The following is a 20,871-nucleotide window of genomic DNA, read 5'->3' as shown; positions in this document are numbered from 1 at the left end:
TGGTATGCATACAATGTCTAATTCCCTTTGATTTTATGTAGAAATCAGTTTCTTAACTAAATCTGTAATTCTAACACAGTGCAAGACAACCCTAAGGCCAGTTTATATCAAGCCAATGACTACTATCAGGACTCTCATTAGAACCAGTCAGGTTTTATTGTAGTATGCATTCAATGGGGGATGGGAGATTAGAAGATCAGTCTTGACCAGATTGTACTTGTAGAATCCTTAGGACATGTGTGATACCAACAATGTTATATCTGGAGTGTCAGTCTCTTCTCTGGGAAGGACATAGATTAAACACCAAATACAAAACAGGAGTTGGCAGATCTAATTGAAACCCCTGTAAAAAAACTGTGGTGTTTTACACAACGTCCTTCAAGGATTAATAAAATAAAAAAAAGTCACTGCTGGACCTGACTGAAATCCCTTTGTATAATCCAAAATAACACAAGAACAGTTTTCAGAACCATGGTAGACCTGACTGAAACCCCATCTGAAATTCCATTCTTGTACAACATATACAGAATCAGGCCAGAGAATAAAGAATGAATTAGTGATAATTATATACTGTATGTGCTTGTCTATTATTCAAAAATGAAAGGAAGTAACTGTGAACTCATTTAAAAATCAGTCCCACTGTTCTGGAGTGCTCATTTTGTTCTTCCTATGCAGACTCAGCGGGAGCAATTGTTAGTAATGTGCAGGTGGATGTAAACTCTCTGTCCTTAAATATGCTAAAAATGCTAATTTGTCCTGACAAACTGGAACTGTGTGGGGATTCCACATGTCATGAGTGATCACCTTGGTGTAAACTGGCCTTTATCTTTTAAGGTCTACAGCTCTCAGCAACCCTAATAGTCATCTCAGAGGATTCGCTCTCTGTCATTGTGAAATTACTAGATACAGATTCCTAAGAGATATTGGCAGCCTACTGGACTGTTTGTATACTCCTGTGTTCTTCCAGGAACATTGTCTAATGCCTGCTATAGCAATAACACACAGTACCAAAATAAAGAAGACTTTCATGTAAATGGATTAGAGCTAACCACACGTACATGAAACACTGCCTTGTAATTTTTTGAGAACACATTGAACAAGACTACTCAGCTGATCGGGTTTGGATAAGGAAAGGGCAGTCATTGGGCTATTTTTGACCAGGGAGTTATTAAGATTTATTTAGGGTGTCACCACTGCAGAGAAAGCTGGTTGTTGCTTTTTGTAAATGTTTGAAAATATTATTCTCCTGAGAACAAAGACAGCTACAATTGTATTTTGCACGGTGCACAGCTGATGTATGCGTGCACACACACACACACACACACACACACACAGTCCTCAGGGTGAGTGAGCCACCAGTAATGCCTTGAGGCAGGGGAAAATTGGAGATGCAAGCTAAGGCGGATTCAGAGTCAGTCAGTGTTGCCACATTAATTTACCAAGAATCACCTCCTACAATCAGAGCCAGTGTCAGTCCAATTATAGGTACACGGTCTTGTTTCAGCAGACCGGAGCGTCAAGTCACGAGAGCCACATCTCTAACCTGTTTGCTCTATACATTTTATGCACAGTAGCTTTTCAGCAACACCACCCACAAACAGACTCTGATAGCCAAAGCAGTATTATCTACTGCTCTTTAGAGGACACCTTTCATGTTGATGAGTAACCCCTTTAGAACAAAACTATTAATTATATCTGTCTTTCTCTCTCTCTGTCTGTTTGTCTCTCTCTCTCTCTCTCTCTCTGGGAGTTTGATGATGTATGTACTATAATACTGTTATATAGCATGATAAAGATAAAGAAGGTTTTTTAATGTGATAGCTAGTTTACATGAGCCTTTATTGTGCCTTCTCTTCGTCCTCTATTACGATGTCACCTTAGCCTTTAAAAGCAAGTGTGCGCAATGAGATACACATTGGGAAAATGGGGTGGAACCTTAGATGGGACCCTCATTTTTCTGTCTTAAAGGATGTCTTAATAAAACTGTGTAAACAATGACATTCACTTTAAAAGTGAAAACAAGTGTTCAGCACAAAGGAAAACACAAGATAAGTGCTTAAAATATGTGAACTCTGTTGTTGCAGTAATTGTCCATGGAAAGCTCTTAATGAGCCTTAATGCCTTAATGAGCCACGCTGAGCTCAGAGAGCCTGGTCATTTTCTGACTTGAAGATTTTTGTCATCGCCAAGAACTGCAGATCACTCAAAAACTGAAAATATAAGTTCTCATGACATGCATAATATCAGGATTGCATTTACAGTAAGCAGACAATTTTTGGTTTCTTGACAGCTCTGTCATTTTTATTAATAACAAAGGCAAAAGCTTTCTATCCCACCTTATCAGTCCTCTGCACATCTTGCTTTTATTTGCACAGAGGGAACAGTCATGTTTAGGATGAAACTATAAATTATCTGCAATGAAAGCCTTGAACCATGGCCATCAGAGATAAGCAATAACTTCAGCCATTCTAGCAGTTCTCTAACTGGTTTTGCTCCAAGCCCTTCAAATGACATGCAATGGATGTGACAGATGTGATTGGAGTGTTTGTAAGTAAGTGATTAGATCACTGGGATTCAGGGTACAAGGTGATAGGGCATGGGGCATGTCACTGATAGGAGATTTTAGTGGGTGTTGAGGGTCCAGGGCTTTTCAATCAGCAACCTGAGGTAGACATGAGAGAGAGCTGACAGGGGGGCTATCCCCTTCAAAGAGTGTGAAATTTCCACCAGAAGTCTTGCTTGATCTTAGAGTAGCTATCAATGCATTCCATTCCCCAGTGCCTGAGTCAAAGCCCTGTCCTCAGAATCCACACTTGTGTTCATGTAGACTCTCTCTGAGCTCTCCTGTCCTGATAGAAACACATCACCGTATAGCCCCTCCTCCTCTCACCCAGGTATGACCCAGAGACCAACATCTGGAGTGGGGAGGTGGCACCCCTCAGCAGCACACGCAGTAAGGTGTGCCTGGTGGAGATGGAGGGGTTCTTGTATGCCCTAGGAGGACACGATGGGGACACCTGCACCAACATTGTGGAGAGGTAAACTATTCCCCTGGAGCACATGGCTGGGGGGACGCTTACATTGTGGCTGTTCAGTCCTTTCAGAATGGGATGTGAAGCTGTAAAACCTCTTAATGTGAGCCCAAAAACTAGATAGCATGCTTTTGGTTCCAGGTCTTTAATGTGTACATGTCTTTGTTATCCGGAGCATGAAGAGCATGTTTGTATGTCCAGTTGTATAATGTCTGGGTTTGTTCCTGAACTGTATGCAGTGTGTTCAAGACTGAGCTTCACATATTTTTGTATTTTTTGCTTTGTTTGCTGGTGATCAACCCTGTCTGTGTCCATAGTCACAAGAATCATATATCTAAGTATGGATTGTGCACCTGTATGAGGACACAAATGTATTTGTAGGTATGATCCCAGTCTGAACACCTGGATGAAGTTGCCCCCCATGCGTACCCGTCGCTCTGGGGCGGCGGCTGCGGTTTTGGGCAGGTACTTGTATGTCATGGGAGGCAGTGATGATGACACTCCCCTTAACTCAGGTAAGAACCCTCTATCGTAACATTGCAGCATTTATGAGGCAGCCAGAAACTTGCATCAACACCAGAACCAACACTCTGGAAAATAAAATGGCATTTTTAATGGAGAGTGGACAGTCATTACTCCAGATCCAATGTACAGTGTGGCAGTTTAACCAGTCTCCTTTAATATCTAATAGAATGAAATGGTATCAACATCAGTCGGCACCCAAAGCATCACACATGATGCTTTTGTGTGTGTGTGTGTGTGTGTGTGTGTTAGAGAGAGAGAGTTTGTGGGTCTCCTGATAGACTTTTAAACCCCATCTGTATTATGTTTTCTGATGTAGTGTAAGTGTAACTGTAACTGCAGGAGAATACACAATAGTGATCAAATTGTGTTCAAATACACACACACACACACACACACACACACACTCTTGCAGCTCTGGCATTTTCTCAAAGCAGTAGAAGGGTCTTGTCCCTTTGCTATAATACAAAAGTATGTGGGGCTTGCTGCCAGTTGGCCATGTCTATTTCAATGGGAACTTGAGGTCAGGATCTCTCCCATAACCCTGCCAGAGAATCAGTCAGATCTGGTATTCAGCCACTGTTTAAGGAAGTACGTATAATTAAAACATGTCAAGGAAAGAAGCATGGGTCCCCAGGAATCTACTACGAGCTAATTTTTTATCCATTCTGTGGATTACTCAACACACTATCAATTCTTTTTCATATGGCATAGGTTTTGTGATAGAGTAAAGCATACACTTCAGTAGAACAGCATCATTTACTTTACTGTTAACTTTCTGTTCTGTAGTCCCACTGTTTTGACAGAGACAGCCGAGGGTGACCTCTAACCCCTGACCTTCTCACTGTCCCTCAGTGGAGCGTTACAGCCCAATGGATGGGTGCTGGGTGAGCTGCCCGCCCATGCTGACAGCCCGGGAGAACCCCGGCTGTGCCGTGTTACAGGGGCGCATCTACGTGGCAGGAGGTCGAGACGAGCTACTCCTGGAGCTTAGTACAGCCGAGAAGTTCGACCCGGAAAGCTGTAACTGGACCCCAGTGAAGCCCATGAAGGCAAAGCGCCACCAGGTGAGCACCTGTGCATGTGTGCGCATGAGCATGCATGTGTGTGCCAGCATGCAAGTGTGTGCGCAAGCTGCAGTGTAGCGCAGTGGTAAGGAACAGGGCTCATAACCCAAAAGTGATGGTTCAGTTCGCTTCTGGAGAACCACTGTGGCAGCCTTGGGCAAAACACTTATCCCAGAACTATTTCAGTAAATACCCAGCTGGATAAGTGGATAACATGTAATGACTGTAACCTAACTGAGTGTGTGTGTATGTGTGTATGCGTGTGTTTGACTTCATGTTAATGTCTGTGTGTTTGCTGCATCTGTAAGTGATGGCTATGGATATACAGGTCACACAGACAGATGCGTGATCACACCTTTCAGGATTGTTTATGAGAAGCTAGAATTCAGACAGACAGATATGACTGTAGCATTCAGAGAGATCAATGAATACAGTAAGTGTGGCATTTAGACAGGTGAATGAATCACTCTGGCATTTGGACAGGTGAATAAATGTCTGGCATTCAGACAGGATGAATGCAGCACATGGACCTGTACTGATGTCAGAAATAATCAATCAAGCCCAGCTCAATCCCACAACCTTTAAATGTCTTTCTCCGGTGCAGAGGTCAGGAAGATGTGCTCTTGCCAAACAGGTGTATGTGCCTGAAGATGTCTCTGTTATGTATCTGTACATGACATTACTGTTATAAACATTCGTGTTATAAACCTGTTGCAGGTCTCTCTTATTGTATTCAATGGCTCATTGCTGGCTGTTGGAGGTTTTGATGGCATCACCAATCTCAAAACCATGGAGCTCTATAATCATGAGACAAACTCATGGAGGTAAGACAGACGGCCCTGTGTATATCTATGATAGAATTTCAAAGAGTGTTATTCGCAGTCTACACTACTCTGAGCTTCCCTTGACCAGTCCTCTCTGTTTGCATTCTCACGTTCCTGCACACATCAACGTAACATATTTGCCTTTACAAATTGGTACTGGAAATGATACAAATGATACAGAAACACGGGGGAAGAAATTAGCTATGAGATGTGTGTGTATAGCCTGCCATTTTCCATTACAGGACCACAGGAATCAGTGGATAAACTGATGAGGTGTGCATAAAGCTACTCAAAAAAGAATAACATAAGCTTCATGAAGGTATTCCTTTAGGCAAACAATGAAAATCATAACAATTCCACTCCTCTCTTTAATCTACTTTTTGTAGATTACCATGTCAGAAACTGGATGGAATCTCATCTTACTACACAATCACAGTGGGTATTAGTGGTAGTGATGGTACATATTTCTTGTAGAACCACTAGTATAGAGGAGAAATCAACATGACCTGTCCATTGTAAATTAAAAAAAAAGTAAATCCCTGTCTACCTGGATAACATTGGCTACCAACCAACAAGATGGTGTAAAATGTCAAACCATGAGCCAGCAGCTTCAAATGATGAAATCATAGCAAATTACATGCCTGCATATGACTGAGCATTTACATTTACATTTATTTATTTAGCAGACACTTTTATCCAAAGCAACGTACAAAAGTGCATACAGTAAGTATAGCGACAGTATGGGGACAGGATGTGTACAGTTCCACAATGAGACAGTTCTCAGCTGAGAGCAAGGTCTGTTTGAGGACACAGTACTATCAGATTTGTACAACTACAGCATATAGGGCAACTAATACGATACACCTTCAAACGGCAAACTTCAACATCTTCAAACAGTGCAATGAGTGTCAGGGTAAAGGCGGCGACAAGAAACAATTTAAAAAGCACAGCAATTGATTGGGGGGGGGGGCAGCAATTGTGTGCTGGGTCAGTCCAGGTAGAATCTGAAGAGGTGTGTCTTCAGGCCCTGTCTGAAGGAATGGGGTGAAGGAACTGTTCATAGCAGGACAGGGAGTTCGTTCCACCACTGGGGAGCGATGTAGGTGAAACGCTAATGTCTGGCAGAACGAGCACCTCCTGCCTTGACCATGCAAGGAGTGAGGCGTCCAGTTGCTGCTGAGCGCAGGGGTCGGGCTGGTTTGTAGGGCTGGATGAGTTCTTGGAGGTAGGTAGGGGCTGTCCTGTTGATTGCAGAGAAGGCGAGGGTCAGGGTCTTGAATCTGATCCTGGCAGCGACAGGAAGCCAGTGGAGGGATGAGCAAATGGACTTGTGCTGCACCCAGGGAACTGAGGACAAGAACTCATTTTTAAAAAAAGCAAATAAAAAATACATGAGACTATATATACTCCTTACCATACTGAGGATGTATGTGGACCAGAGCTTCTGAGATTCTAGTGACTTTGCTGGTTCCCACTGGCAGTAACCATGACTTGAGGTGAACTTATGTCCACAGAGCATGCAGTTAGGCAATGTACAGAATTCTGTATTAATATAAAAATGCTGTACCCTCTATATTTTACAGCAGAGACACAGTCTGCAAGGGCAAGCAAGACAGGAGCCAAGGAACTCCAAATTGCTTGTATTATTTTATGTCTGACTCCACCAGCATATCACAAAATTTATATCAATATTTGATAACAATCAGGAATCCTGGCTGTCCTGGATGTCTAGGGTCTGTCTCAGACTCAGAGCGATCCCGATGGAGGGCAGCATGAGGCGATGATATCTTTGTAATTGGAATGGTGCAGCACTGCATGCATGCTCTTGCTGGCCACATTGTAAAAGCAACACCATGTGAGTGACCTCTAACTGGGGTCTCTAAGAGAAGCCAAACAGTGGGAACATGTCACTTGCTCTTTTTTCAGGCATTTTGGGAGCATGAAGTCCAAGCACCCTGGAGGACATGTCACCCTGGTGAAGTCATTCTCTAATGTATGAATCTGCTGAGAGTGGCTATGTGCACGAGAGGATATCTGGAGATGTGGATTGTGTCTGTGCTTTATTTGTGTCTTTATATTCCCTTATTTGTGAATTGGAAAAATAATAATCGTAAAAGGGCACCAGTACAGTCTAAAGCCAAAGTGACTCCTGTGTATCTGCCTGTGTAAATTTGCACCATGGGTAATGTACTGTAGGTGATTCCACATAGAGAGCAGAGCTTCATTAATGGAGAGTGCTATAAGAGCATGCAAGGTGAGAGAAACAGACAGCCAGGTTCCACCTGAGCAAGCAGCACTGTGGTGCAGGCCTGCGGTACCCAGTGCCCTGGGCTTGCACAGTCAGCTGAACTGAAGGTTCTCCCCCAGTCTGCAGGCTGGTGAAAGTAATAAACATGCTTTGCAGAACATGCATTTGAGAGCATTTTACTGCAGCGAAGGCAACAGAATGTGAAAAGCGCATAAGAGGATTTGTGGAAATTACATGATCATCGATTACATATTAAAACCATGTAACCATGAATTCTGTATTACATGTGTATGTGGAGGGATTATGGGTTGAAATGTATCACAGGTATAGGTAGAGGGGTTGTGTGGAGAAGCATTAGTCAGATTTGGTTTTATGATCTTATTTCTCGGATCCACTGTGGTATTAATTGTTGTTATCATGACTGTGCTGTAATTCCAATAAATACCTACCTAGTACAAATAATATCCTGGTGAGGTCATTAAATTTCATGCACACTGGAGAACAGATTCAATGGAAGATGAGGTGTACACATGTGTAAGAAATATACTCCCCATTGCTCTAAACCTAATTGGCCAGGTGCCGGCCAGAGGCAGATGGACATCCCCTTTGCGCTAGGTTCTGCTCACGGTTTTTCCCAGACCACTGTTGCCTTAGGCTTGCTTATGAGGTTTCAGGCCTGGGATCTCTGCAAAGCTACTATGTGACAGTGTCCTTTGTAAAAAGTGCCATACAAATAAAATTGGATTGGATTCAATTCAATTCAATTTAATTACAAGAGGAAAGGGGACAGTGAGACAGTGGTATGTGGAAGTGTAGAGTTGTGGACATCCCCATTCACAACATTATTAACAGCTCTCCCAAGGGAAGGGTTATTGCATCATTATGAATTATCTTCTACTATAAACCTTTTTTCTCTCCTGAACAGGAATAGCTACTGTACATTATTATTTGTCCCCATCTTATGTTGCCCAGTGCTTATGAGAGAGGAGGTGATCCACAGCCAACAAAAATTTCAAATGACTTCTCCCTCCAATATGTTTTGAGGGCCTGTTGAAATACAGGGGATGCAATGAAAAACAATTTCTCAGCTGCACATGCAGCGGGTTGGGGTGCAGAGGCTTCTGAGAGGTTTGAATTTGATACTATGTATTAATTTAGCACAATTCATTCTTTAACTGCTAAACAGTTGGTAAGGTTTCCATGTTGATCGTTTGTATACCACTTCATCAGGAAGTTAACATTGACTTAGTGCAGCAAATTTGAACATAAGAAAACAATTTTTATAAAATGTATGAATAATGTGGAGTTTTAATTTGGCTGTCCATTATCTTTTCACAATATGCTCCCTATTTATTTAGCGGGTACATTTAACAGGTGTCATTGTTAATAAACTGTAATGCATTTAATCTCTACATACAAATATACAAGCTGGTTACAAAAATAAACTGGCCCTGAAACTTAAGAAAATAATTTAATTGTGTGCGTATCATATGGCAGTAAAATCTATTCAGAGTCCCATTTACTAACATTTCATGCAAACAACTGCATCTGCATGTCTAATATACATATCAGATGTCAAAGGAAAGGTACACTATATGGACAAAAGTATTCGGATGCCTGACCATTACATTGTAATGACATTTTATTCAAATACATATACTTTAATATGGAGTTGGTCCCCCTTTTGCAGCTATAACAGCCTCCACTCTTCTTGGAAAGCTTTCCACAAGATTTTGGAGTGTTTCTCTGGGAATTTTTGCCCATTCATTCTGCAGAGCATTTATGAGGTCAGGCACTGATGTTGGACGAGAAGACCTGGCTCGCAATCTCCGTTCCAGGTCATCCCAAAGGTGCTTGATGGGGTTGAGGTCAGGGCTCTGTGCGAGCCAGTCAAGTTCTTCCACACCGAACTCATCAAACCATGTCTTTATAGTCCTTGCTTTGTGCACTGGGGCAAAGTCATGTTGGAATAGAAAAGGGCCTTCCCCAAACTGTTGCCACAAAGTTGGAAGCATAGCATTGTCCAAAATGTCTTGGTATGCTGAAGCATTAAGATTGCCCTTCACTGGAGATAAGGGGCCTAGCCCAAACCCTGAAAAACAGGTGTGACCAAATACTTTTGTCCATATAGTGTATCTTTCCTCAGCATCAATGAGCAACAATGCTCTGCAACAGAGGAAAATTTCCACGGAAACACAGAACATTTTTAGATCCTACCTGTATTCAGTGTGTTGGATTCTGCATAGGTAAGATCAAGGACAGTTCAGATGTTTCTATGGGCAAAACTGGATGACGCATGGACACCTAGAGGGACTACCAAGAATTGATGTCACTTTTGTTCATATCAATAGGGCAACGACACTGAAAAGACTTCTAACAGTCTATTAATCAACAACTTCTTTATTAGTGTATAATGTTATTACATGGAGGGAGGGGGAAGGAGGAGGGGTCTGTGCCGTGAGTCATGTCTGGGGGCTACCCACCCTGCAAGGCAGCTTCATAAAACATAACAACAACAAAGCTGATATTCAATACAATATTCAGGTTATTTATGGCCCCAGCTTTTTTGTCTCCAGGTTATGTCTGAAGGAAGAAGCAAAACTAATCACATAATAAGTAGAAAGTTAAAGTCACCAGTACACAGTTACGTCTGTCTTAAATGTCTTAGTTTAAGTGACAAGCACACATTGAAGTCTGTCCTTTATGTGCAAACGGAAGTCTGACGAATCTAACGACTTTATCTGACGGATAGAACTGCTGTATGCTCTGCCACTTGATAGCAATGAGAAGTACTAAAGAGACTGCTGCCGATTGCTAGAGGCATGCAGCTTTCATACACACACACACACACACACACACACACACACAGAGAGAGAGAGAGAGAGAGAGAGAGGGAGAGGGAGAGAGAGAGAGAGAGAGAGAGATATTGCCAAAGACTTTTTAATGTTGTAAAGCACAGATGAACGATTGAATTCCAGTTGTTGTAGAATTTCTCTTTAGATGGAACGGAGACGGCTAATAAATATGAAATACAATAATTCAGAATTCACCTCCAGGGATGTTCATCAAGGAACAGTTAAATATATCAGGCGCAGAGAAATTGGATTCGGACATCCTCCTTTGTACAACATGCAAAAAGAAAGAGAATTGGTCATTTCAAGGTTTTCCAGTAGATGGCGTCTGTCTTTATGTATAAAAAAGCACCGCTAGCCAAGATAAGAATTCTTCTCAACCAGAGCATCTTTCATTTAGCAAAGGTAAGATGAGGCTGTTACAGTAGGCACATACTGTCCGGAGAGGGTTGTATTTCGGGCGTATGCTCGAGATACCTTTTCTGTCATTAAAAATGCCTAACATCAGGTCATATCACAACATAAGCAAGCATAGCTATAAATCGCTATAAATGAGTAGCATTTAAACTTCGAAATTGCATGAAGCGCAGTCGGAAAGGTACCTTGTGTTTCTTGTATTAATCACGGCTTTGTCCTTTGCTCTTCATCAAATAATACGCAGCAAACCCAAGCTGTGGTCTTTAATTTAATAAAAGAACGCAGAAACGACGGCACAAGATATGGTTCAAAGAAGTTAATTGGGACTAGACATCTTGGGACAAGGTCCTCCAGAGGGATCGCCTCCCGTCTTGCCGCCGATGCAATTTTCCAAGCAAGACGGAGCTCTCGAGGGCACGTTTAAATCGACAGCTCTCCACTGCAACTCGGCTGGGGCTCCGTCCAAAATGTGCAGCGAATGCTATACCAACCAGACGTTTGTTTACGATGATGGGACCGCGCACGAACACACAGCCAGGTAGAGCTTCCTCTCCTCTGTTGTCACGTTTATTGTTGGCTTGAAATGAGAATTCGATGTGCTGTGTGCTGCTACCATGTTTCGCTCGCTGGTAATCTTTATATAGCTCATGCAGAGGTTTTATTCTGAATAAACTTGTTAGGGTAGGTGCTTACGCTAACGAATAACCATAAAGTTGCCCTGGAATGACTTTTTAAACATGTTTGGGGAATGGCTTTCTACACTGCGCTATGCAAGTCTGTGTCTTAGCTACAGTGTTGCAGTCACGTTGTGTGGTCTTAATCAGCGGACGTATATTATACATTTGTGGAAAAAACACAAAACACACAATCGTGAATCTAATGAACACTTTTCTGCCATTCATACCATTGGATGTAACACGTTATATTATGAGTTAACAAAGTGTAAATGCGTGCATAACAAAGTTTACTTTTTCCCTTTTTGGAATTTGTTGTGTGTTGTTATAAATTTTAATTCATACTGAACATGCTTAACGCACAGTTGCTGTTATTGTCAGCCACCAGAGGTAGTTGCTGTGTTCCGGCAGGCAATGTCGAGCCAAATGATTGGTCCTCTTGGCGTCATATTTTTCAGCTGAGAATTACACTACAGCACTACACCACTATGTGACCGTTTTTAAGATTGTACCAGAATCATATGTAGAATATAATTCAAGGGGATACTGTATCCAGACAGATACAGTCTAACTGTAGTGTAGAACTATGCAGGTACATGCATAGTTCACCAATATACAGCAATTTCTATGCATACCGGTGTCTATACTCGCAAAAAAAAATACTAATGAAATGGCAAGGCAGGATTCACCTCATCACAGGAAATGCTGGGTTTCAGGTGTTTCTGCAATCTATCTGTGTTTCATTTCTGGGTAAGATGGTTAATTGTACCATAAAACACATCCCACTCTATTTAACAATATGTGGATGAGGTCTCCTCAACAGGGATGTATATAATATTGGAAAATAGCATATCCTAGTCACGTGAGCATCAGTTAGTGATGAAATCTCTACCCACAAAAACTCTGCATTTACAGATGGGGTTGAGAGATATGGCCTCACAGCACCATACATACACCTGCTCAGAGGAGAGACTTCACATTTTGTCTTACCCCATGAAACTGAATAAACTCTAAAAAAGTTTATCGTATCCCAGCCTGTATTTTTTAAACCAGGACTTGCAGACAGTCACTGCATAATGCAGAGAGTGCATTACATGCTGCAGCAAGCTGTGGTGTTGTCGCCAGGTTCCGCAGTGCTTTTTCTACTCGCCGACACCCACCCACTTGTCCCCCCCACAGTCCACTGTGTCTCTTGGGTGCCCCCCTCCCCGGCCTTCTGTGGCGAGGGGTCCCCACTCTTCATAGCTCCATGTGAGTGGGGACATCAATGGCGGAGAAGCTACTCTGCCCCACCACTGAGCCTAACACTGCTCCTGGTTGATGGGTGCCATGTTGGTCTCCACCTGGCAGGAACAGAGTGCCTTGGGCAGGCAGCAAGGAGACAGTCAGCTTAATAAATCATTTGCATGCAAACAAAGTGGAAAGGCCTGGCACACCCCAAACGCATGACATCAGAGTTGAGGCAAAAAGAGCAGGGTGTTATGCACGAAGACCATAAACAGCTGCAGCTGAGCCAGGGAAGGCAAAAGATGCTTCACTCGGTGGGCTGAGAAGGCATTTCTTTTAACTCCTTGTGAGTCTCAGAAGATGTTGAGAGCTTGACACTCAGAGAAACTCTTTTCTGTCTGGTTGAAATCACTAGATTTTGAAATGATAATATCAACATGTTTGTGCATTTTAGTATGAAGAGGTGAATATGTACTGTCTGTGAGCATTCAGCCTTAAGGACGAAAGCTCAGTGCTGGCAGAGATAGAGGGAATCTGGGGTCTGAGTGCTCGTGAATGCCTTCTGCTGGTGATGCTGCTAATCAGTAAAGCTGTGACTTTGCCTTACGGCACAGTCCCCTTGAACCACATGCAGGGCTTGGTGCCTGCTGGGTTTGAAAGATTTCAAATAAAAGGCAGACTTCAGATGAAATGGCAATTGCTGAACATGTTCATCTTACATCACAAGCAAAAAGCTATTTTACGGTCCTCCCATGCTGGTGGTGGAAGGAAGTTGTACCAAAGACGAAATATTTCAGTCAGTAATTGACCAAAGAATATATGTATTTCCTAACATAGCGATTTCCCTTTTTTGACTCGTGGATTCCAACATCTTGATGAATGAAATTGGTCATTTAGTTGCATATCCCCATGGTACCCCCTGTAGTCTTCAGTCCCATCGACCCGCAAACCCCCGGGCAAAAAATGCAAGTCTGTCATTCATTTGGGCCGTCTTTCACCTCCAGTATTGTGTGATGGCGCACTATATTGTTGGCCTGAGGGTACTTCCTGTGATTTTTAAAGTGTGCACTCTCTTTGTTCTCTTGCTCGTGGAGAGAGGTATAATGGAGTGGTGGTCTATTGCTTCAGAATAAAGGTATCAGTGGGTTGGGTAGCATAGCAGGACAAATCCCATCATCCCTCATCTTAAATAACTGAACAATTTAGTAAGATGACTGTACTCCTCATCCCCACCCCGCCACCCCCCTCAGGATTTTTGTGATAGGACAGCTATGATTTTTACCACATTGCTGGGACAAAAAACCAGTAGCCTAATAGGCTGTGTAATAGGCTTTTGATACATGGGAATTATGAAGATTCATACATAGGCAGCGCATTATTAAGCATGGCTACTAGAGGAGATATTTGGGTCTCATGATTCGTCTGCATTTGATTGCAAATTACCTCAAGGTATATAAAACTAATTTAGTGTACTCCATCAATAATGCCTTTATGCGTGCATATGCATCCCAGCTCTTTTGCAAATTATCATGGTCATCCTATTATAAAGACATTGAGAGTAATAATTTATAATCTTAATTTCAGAGGACCTCTGAGAACCCCAGACAGATAGGAGCTAGCTATTAAGCTATTAATGGGCAGTAACACTGTCCAGAGGTAAATGGTTACATGGCAATAAATGAAGACAGATACTCAATCTGGTCTGTCAGGCATCATTGCAATACACTACAGTAGCTTTACTGTTAATATAGATTTGTCATCAAACAGAAGAAGAATTTGGGATTAGTGATCTTTTCTTTAAAATGTCCGGTGACTCAAGGCATAGAAGGAACTGGTCTTGCTCAATTGAAGATGTGAGGATATTTCTCTTCCATAACTCATTCCACTTCCCTGCTCAACCCCTCTGGGTCTTAAAGGTCTGGGGTTAACCTAGCTCATATCACACTAGCTGCCATTATACAATGAACGTATGTCTTTTTGCTGTGGAAGACTTTGTCTTCTTGGCCTTTGACTAATAACCTATGACTTAACTGTTTTATGGGTGGTTGGGCCTGATGAGCTCCTGGGGGCTGATGGGGTCTGTTTCAGGTTGTGAGAGTGATGATGATAACGGAAGCCCTCTGCTCTTAATGCTAGCTTCAAACCACATGCAGTAGAGATGGAATCCTAGTCATTGCATCCTAAGGAGGCAATCCTTTATCTGATGTGCTACAGTGGATCACACCACAATTACACTTGTCTCCAGAACCTTCTCTCCATCTCTCTAGAAAAAAGTGGTCTTCCTATTTTTCTGACATCCAGACAGCTTAGACACCCATTTTCTTTAGTTTGAGTTTCAGGTGAAAAACATGTGCAGTCTTGTGCATATACAGCCATTTTAAATGTTTTTGCTGTGTTATTGTTTGGTTTTGAGCAGATAAGCATTGTTTGTTTAATGATTATGTGCTGACTTACCCTAATAAATGTTTATTAGTATGTATAGCTGCGTGCATTGATCATGCATAGTCTCTTTGAGCCTTGCCCTTGCAGTTTGTTCTACTGTTTGTGCTTCATTCATTTTTATAGTAATAGATTCTTTTCATTATTATTTTAATGGTGCTTAAACTTAAAAGCCAAGGAGGGATGACATGATGAAACTGCATAAAAGAGTAGAAGTGTATTGTTTAGTGCCTCTTTTAAAATATGCTGTCTGTGAGGGTCAGATCAATAGTGCTAATTCACAGCACAATATACATGCACAGTCCATTTTGCATCCAGCTTTAATGTCAGTTGTGTGTGTAACTCACAGAACTTCGGCTCCTTCAAATGCATCGTGGAATGAATGATTAATGACTGTTCTTTTTTCTCCTTTTTATTTCGATTTGTTTTTTTTTTTATTATTTTTATTTTATACATTCCCAATCTCTTTTCAAGAAGCAGTTATGAGCCCACCAGCTCACTCCCCGAGTTCCCATGGCGACAGGTAACACTTGACCCGTCAACCCCACCGCATGTGGAATGCCACGCCAGTTGGGTTCCAGGGAAAACTGGAACAACCCATGGATTTGTGGACACCCTCACTGTTGCAAGTGCTTGCACTCATACTCTGTTTGAAGCCTTTCCACCTGTCCTGCAGTTCCTGTGGTGTGGCCTAAGGGCAATGAATGCCTTTCTCAGTAGTTCTTTCTGCATTGCACAGCAGACAGACTTTTCATTGAAATAAAAGTCTTCTAAATGTGTAACCAAGTGTGTTTTTGGTAATCTATTTTTCTTTTCTTCTGCAGGAAAGAAAAAAAGTTAATTCATTTAGTTTTAACTGAAAAGCATGCTAATGGTTTAAGGCATATATGCATGCATGAATGCATATATACTTACACTTACTTATGTCATGATTTGCATGTAGGTGGTCATGTGGATCATGGGAATGTGCCTTTAATTAATGAATTGATGTTAAATGACATACTGATGATACTGTTAACACGGGGCACTGAGGTCACATGATTCAAGGTCACACTTTTATCTGAGGTTAGATGTCACTTGAGTGCACTTTTTGGTTTTGCATGGAAAATGTTTCTTTTACTGTTCTTGTTAAATTACCCTGGATTTCTCTCACCAACAGAATTAATTTTTTTCTGTGGTAATGGAGCAATTGGCTAAGAGCACTATATCTGGGTATCATAACTGGACACATTATCTCATGCACTTGTACAGAGATTTCACCAATCCATTCTAAAACTCTCTGTGTAGTCGTTTACAAACGTTCTGGTAAATCATGGCATAAAACAGTTGAAATGTACAACTGTGTGTAAATTGAATTCAGCCTCATAAAATCTGCACTTTGAGTCCACCTATTCTCAGATCTCCAGTGTTTTGAGTCACTGGAGGTTATGTTTGAATTAATTTTAGTGCACTGTGATAATCAAATAGGGGTGCAACGAATAATCGACGTAGTCGACTAAAATCGATGACCAAATTACTTCCCAAGGAATTTAATGGTCAATTAGTTGGTGACATTGTAGCCTAAGCTATGTTGTTTTACTGGAGTGAACAATAGAGATGGCAACACCTTCACGACCAAAGACCTAAACCCTTTCACACATCACTTATTTTTTATGCTCTGTAGCGCGCGTGTTATATTACATAGTTGTTATGTTTTCATTAGCATTATTAAACTTCTCATAGTTTTCAGTAGGGGTGGGGAAAAAATCGATTCATGATATATTGCGATTTTTTATAGCACAATACTAAATATTGATACTTCTTCCCAGAATCGATACTTTCTGTGATGTCATATGCGTAATAGTGGTACTGCACTGCTGTATTGCTTTCACTGACAAATGTGAGCCAAGAGTGGCCGAGAATTCCACCAGGCCTGTAGAGGACTCTTCTAAATGCTTGGACTGCTGAATACTGTGACATGAATAAAAATAGTGCCAGAAAAATCACAATAATCAATACTATCGAACCGCAATACTTATAGAATCGCAATATATCGGAATCACAATACGAATCGAATCGGCACCAAAGTATCGTGATAATATCGTATCGTGACAAAAGCATATCGTCCCAGCCCTAGTTTTCAGTTAGCATTTGCTAACATTTGCGGTTTCCTCAAAGCTAAAATTAGCTAGTATTTTTCCAATCTAGTTTTATAATCGGTTTTAGCATACGCGCTAAACGGCTAATCACACTGGTGTGAAAGGGCTCACTCTGCCAAGAAGGTTGTGAATTTGCAAACCTGACCTTGCCTGTCATTGGAGCACATCAGTTATACTCGAGCATCTGAAGAGGTGGCATGTTGGCTCTCTGGATGATGAAGACTCGTCTCATTAAGTTATTTAGCTAGCTAGCATAGCCAATATTAATGTTAAAAGCCATGTTACTTCACATTATGAGCTGTAATGTTTTCTATTTGAAATACATTTTCTCGTGATCAATAAATTATTAATGACATTGAACATACAGTGTAGCAAATAATAACCTATTATTCACAACGATCCTGTTCACATTCCAAATGTGCCCTAACTTTACAGAGCCCGTCTGCTATTTAGAAATTTTCTGCTTAAATGTTGCATCATTGTCATGGTGACATTTATGGCTGGAGATAGTGTTGCTACTGAGTGCACACGTTTAGAGAACACCGGAGAATTTGATACTTTCTTAATCGCGAAAGATTTCTACGACTCATGTCTAGGCGTGCGTGCCCAGTGTGGGTTGCATTCGAATGAATTCAAAGGAGTTATGGGTTTGTTGGATCTCCATGGATGGCTTTCTTCAAAGGAAGCAGACATGTACTTCCCAGCAAGCAACTGCCCTCACTGAATTAAACCTAGTAACCATTCTAGTGATGTACGTTTGCGACTGATGCGAGACTTTTGAATGGGTCCTTGGTACAAACGAAGGGATCCAAGTCGTACTTGAGACCGTTGTTTTTATCATTGCGCCCAAATTTCACTGCCTGCTCTAAATCCATTCAATGAATACTACACTGAGAGAGAGAGAATATTGTAAAGCACAAATACACAATGACGTGAGATCTGGCAATACAAGTAATTTCTGATCCACATCATGTCATTATATGATATGACTATTTCGGAGATAAACCTAGTAACCCCTGCCCCCTAAAAAAAAGAAATAAAAAAAAGAACGATGAGCCGTTAAGGTCCGGCTCCCTTCAAAGAGCCCTTATTCCCATCACTAAACTGTTCATTAAAAGATGTATTTTTGAATGAAGTTCTCATCTGTATTGTATTTACTGTTAGTTAGCATATGCCTAAAACAACCTCAAGCTAAATTTAAAAGCCGATAGATAAATAAAAGCCATTGAGTAATTGTGCGATTCATGATCTGAATAGTCGATTATTCGTTTCAATAATCTATAGATTATTCGACTATCAAAATAGTCGTTAGTTGCAGCCCTATAATCAAATAATGCCAATCACGTTTGCATATTATGAAAGTAAATGCCTTTAGCCTTGTCTCAACGCTTTTTATCCCAGAATGTTGTGTGGATCACATAAGAAGTTGTGAAGGAAGGGTGAAGCATTGGTTTAACGTATAAAATGGAAGTTACGTATCGTAATGCTGTTACGATACCTTAACACTGCCTAAGGATGCAATTAGTACAGCAATCACGATTTAGCCCTGTGCAGTCCCCAGGGCCGAGGATTTGCGTCTTTGCTTGCTTAATTGAAGCAAAAATAAATAAATAAATAAAAATTGTGAGCTGCAAATCGTATGTGGCAGACACCTTGTCGAAAGCAGTTAAGCTGCTTATAGAGGTCGGATTTTATGATAGTAATTCACTTACATGTCGAGCTGACAAAGACGATCAAATCATATTCTCAGACGACGAAAGTCGGTGTGGAAGGATTCGGGAAACAAACACATAAGGTGCGAATCGGTTTAAAAGAAATTACGTCGAAATAGAAATGTAAATAGGCTAGTAATCTTGGCAATGGCCTGACTAATATGAATGTGGATTTAAGTTAACTAGCTATTTCATTACTGGTTTGTCTTGCAGGACACCGCGTGATTCCACGAAGACTCCTGTGTTTTACTTTCAATATCCATAAGTGGTTATGGAAGTGATATGGAGGCACACTGGCCCCTGGTGCCTGCAGTTCAGGAAGTCAATCACTGTGCTCGTTTCTTCCACAGGCCCTCACCTGAGACGGTACAGAGGAACAACAGCAGCAACACCGGGGTTATTCTGGATATTTCCACACTCAAGATGACCGAGGTGGACTCGGAGGTCCCACCGCTTCCGCCTCGGTACCGATTTCGTGATTTACTGCTCGGAGACCAGTCCTTCCAAAACGACGACAGGTACTGTGCTGTTAGCGTGCTGTTCTCCCGAACTGTTCGAATTTCTCGAGCGTGTTTGGAGATATTGGAGCTGTCCCTCTCGTTGGTGCTGAAGTATGTGTAAACTAGGCAGTAAATTGTGACGGTAAATTCTGTACCCCATGTTAAACCGTCGGACATTTCCGCTCCAGGAATATTTGACTGTGCTTTGCGTTTGTGTCTGAGGTTGTCTGTCCGACTGGAGTGATGTTGCAACGACTTCTCATTGAAGTCTCTTTGATGTTTACATTTGTGGTTTGGTAGCTGTGGACCAGTTTTATGAAAGTCAGATGACAATAAAAGGTATGGTTGTGAAAATATTATTATTCAGTAAAAAACGGTGTAAGATGATAAGCTGATATTGTCTTTGATTTGTAGGCTATTCTGACGGCTATTGCTGCGTTGTCTTTGTAGCCTAGATCATTTGAGAACTTTTGGATGTTTTGTAAAATAATTTGCGATCCTTCTTACACATTTAAAATTACCCAAGTAACTGAGTTCTGCAGACCTAGACTGACCTACATTAGCTTACCTCGTTGCAAAGTAAATGTTCACAACAGCACAGAACACTGTTTTTGAAATGTCTTACTGTTGCTGTGCTATGATGCTGTCCACTGCAGTCATTAACCCGCTGTTCCGTTTTAAATTACCCAGAGGTATTTACACCTAGCGTGTATTTTAAAAAGGACAATAAGCCTCCCCTCATCTATATTGTCATATGGGTTGTGTTTCATGTAGCACAGACAAAGAAAAAATCCAATATGTACTGTGACGGGAGAACCGTAGCAGCCAGGCAAAAAAAAAAAAATTCCAAAAAAGGAGCCAAACAACAAATGAAGTGGCAAGGGTGTTTATTGGTTCCCAGGCGTGCAGGTGAAGGTGAAGGCTATATTCAGTGCAAGTGGCAAAAGTATCAAAATAAGCAAAAAACAGAACTCAAGCAAAAAAAGATGCAACACAAATATAAATAAATAAAAATAAAGTAACAAACGGGTAAACAAAACGATTTACAGGGTTTTCCAGTAATACCCACTCAATGTACACACTTTGACTCTGACCAGTCTTCACTCCCATTCAATCAACCAACCAACCAACCAACCCAAAATGAGGGCAAAGACTCCCTTAAATACCCTCCTAGCTGGCTGGGATTATCCACAACAATTTTAATTCTTTTAAATCCCAA

At 41.4% G+C, this 20,871-nt stretch overlaps 1 protein-coding gene across 2 annotated transcripts in view; it reads left to right on the top strand.

The window, feature by feature from the left end:
- Positions 1-19,665, top strand: part of LOC118777357 (kelch-like protein diablo) — a 48,855-nt gene extending 29,190 nt beyond the window's left edge. The window contains exons 5-10 of one of the 2 annotated variants that reach the window (XM_036528184.1): positions 2,895-3,038; positions 3,414-3,547; positions 4,410-4,621; positions 5,339-5,445; positions 15,777-15,825; positions 19,503-19,665. In XM_036528184.1, the coding sequence (XP_036384077.1) occupies positions 2,895-3,038; positions 3,414-3,547; positions 4,410-4,621; positions 5,339-5,445; positions 15,777-15,825; positions 19,503-19,514 (658 nt within the window). In that variant the 3' untranslated portion in view covers positions 19,515-19,665. Of the gene's footprint in view, positions 1-2,894; positions 3,039-3,413; positions 3,548-4,409; positions 4,622-5,338; positions 5,446-7,371; positions 8,027-15,776; positions 15,826-19,502 lie in introns of those variants that run through there. The other variant, XM_036528183.1, reaches the window with a different exon arrangement.
- The last annotated feature ends 1,206 nt before the right edge of the window (positions 19,666-20,871 follow it).

This window comes from Megalops cyprinoides, chromosome 5, assembly GCF_013368585.1.
Source record: "Megalops cyprinoides isolate fMegCyp1 chromosome 5, fMegCyp1.pri, whole genome shotgun sequence".
NCBI lineage: Eukaryota > Metazoa > Chordata > Actinopteri > Elopiformes > Megalopidae > Megalops > Megalops cyprinoides.
Note: the sequence above shows the minus strand (reverse complement) of the source record. Positions and strands in the feature narration are given on the sequence as shown.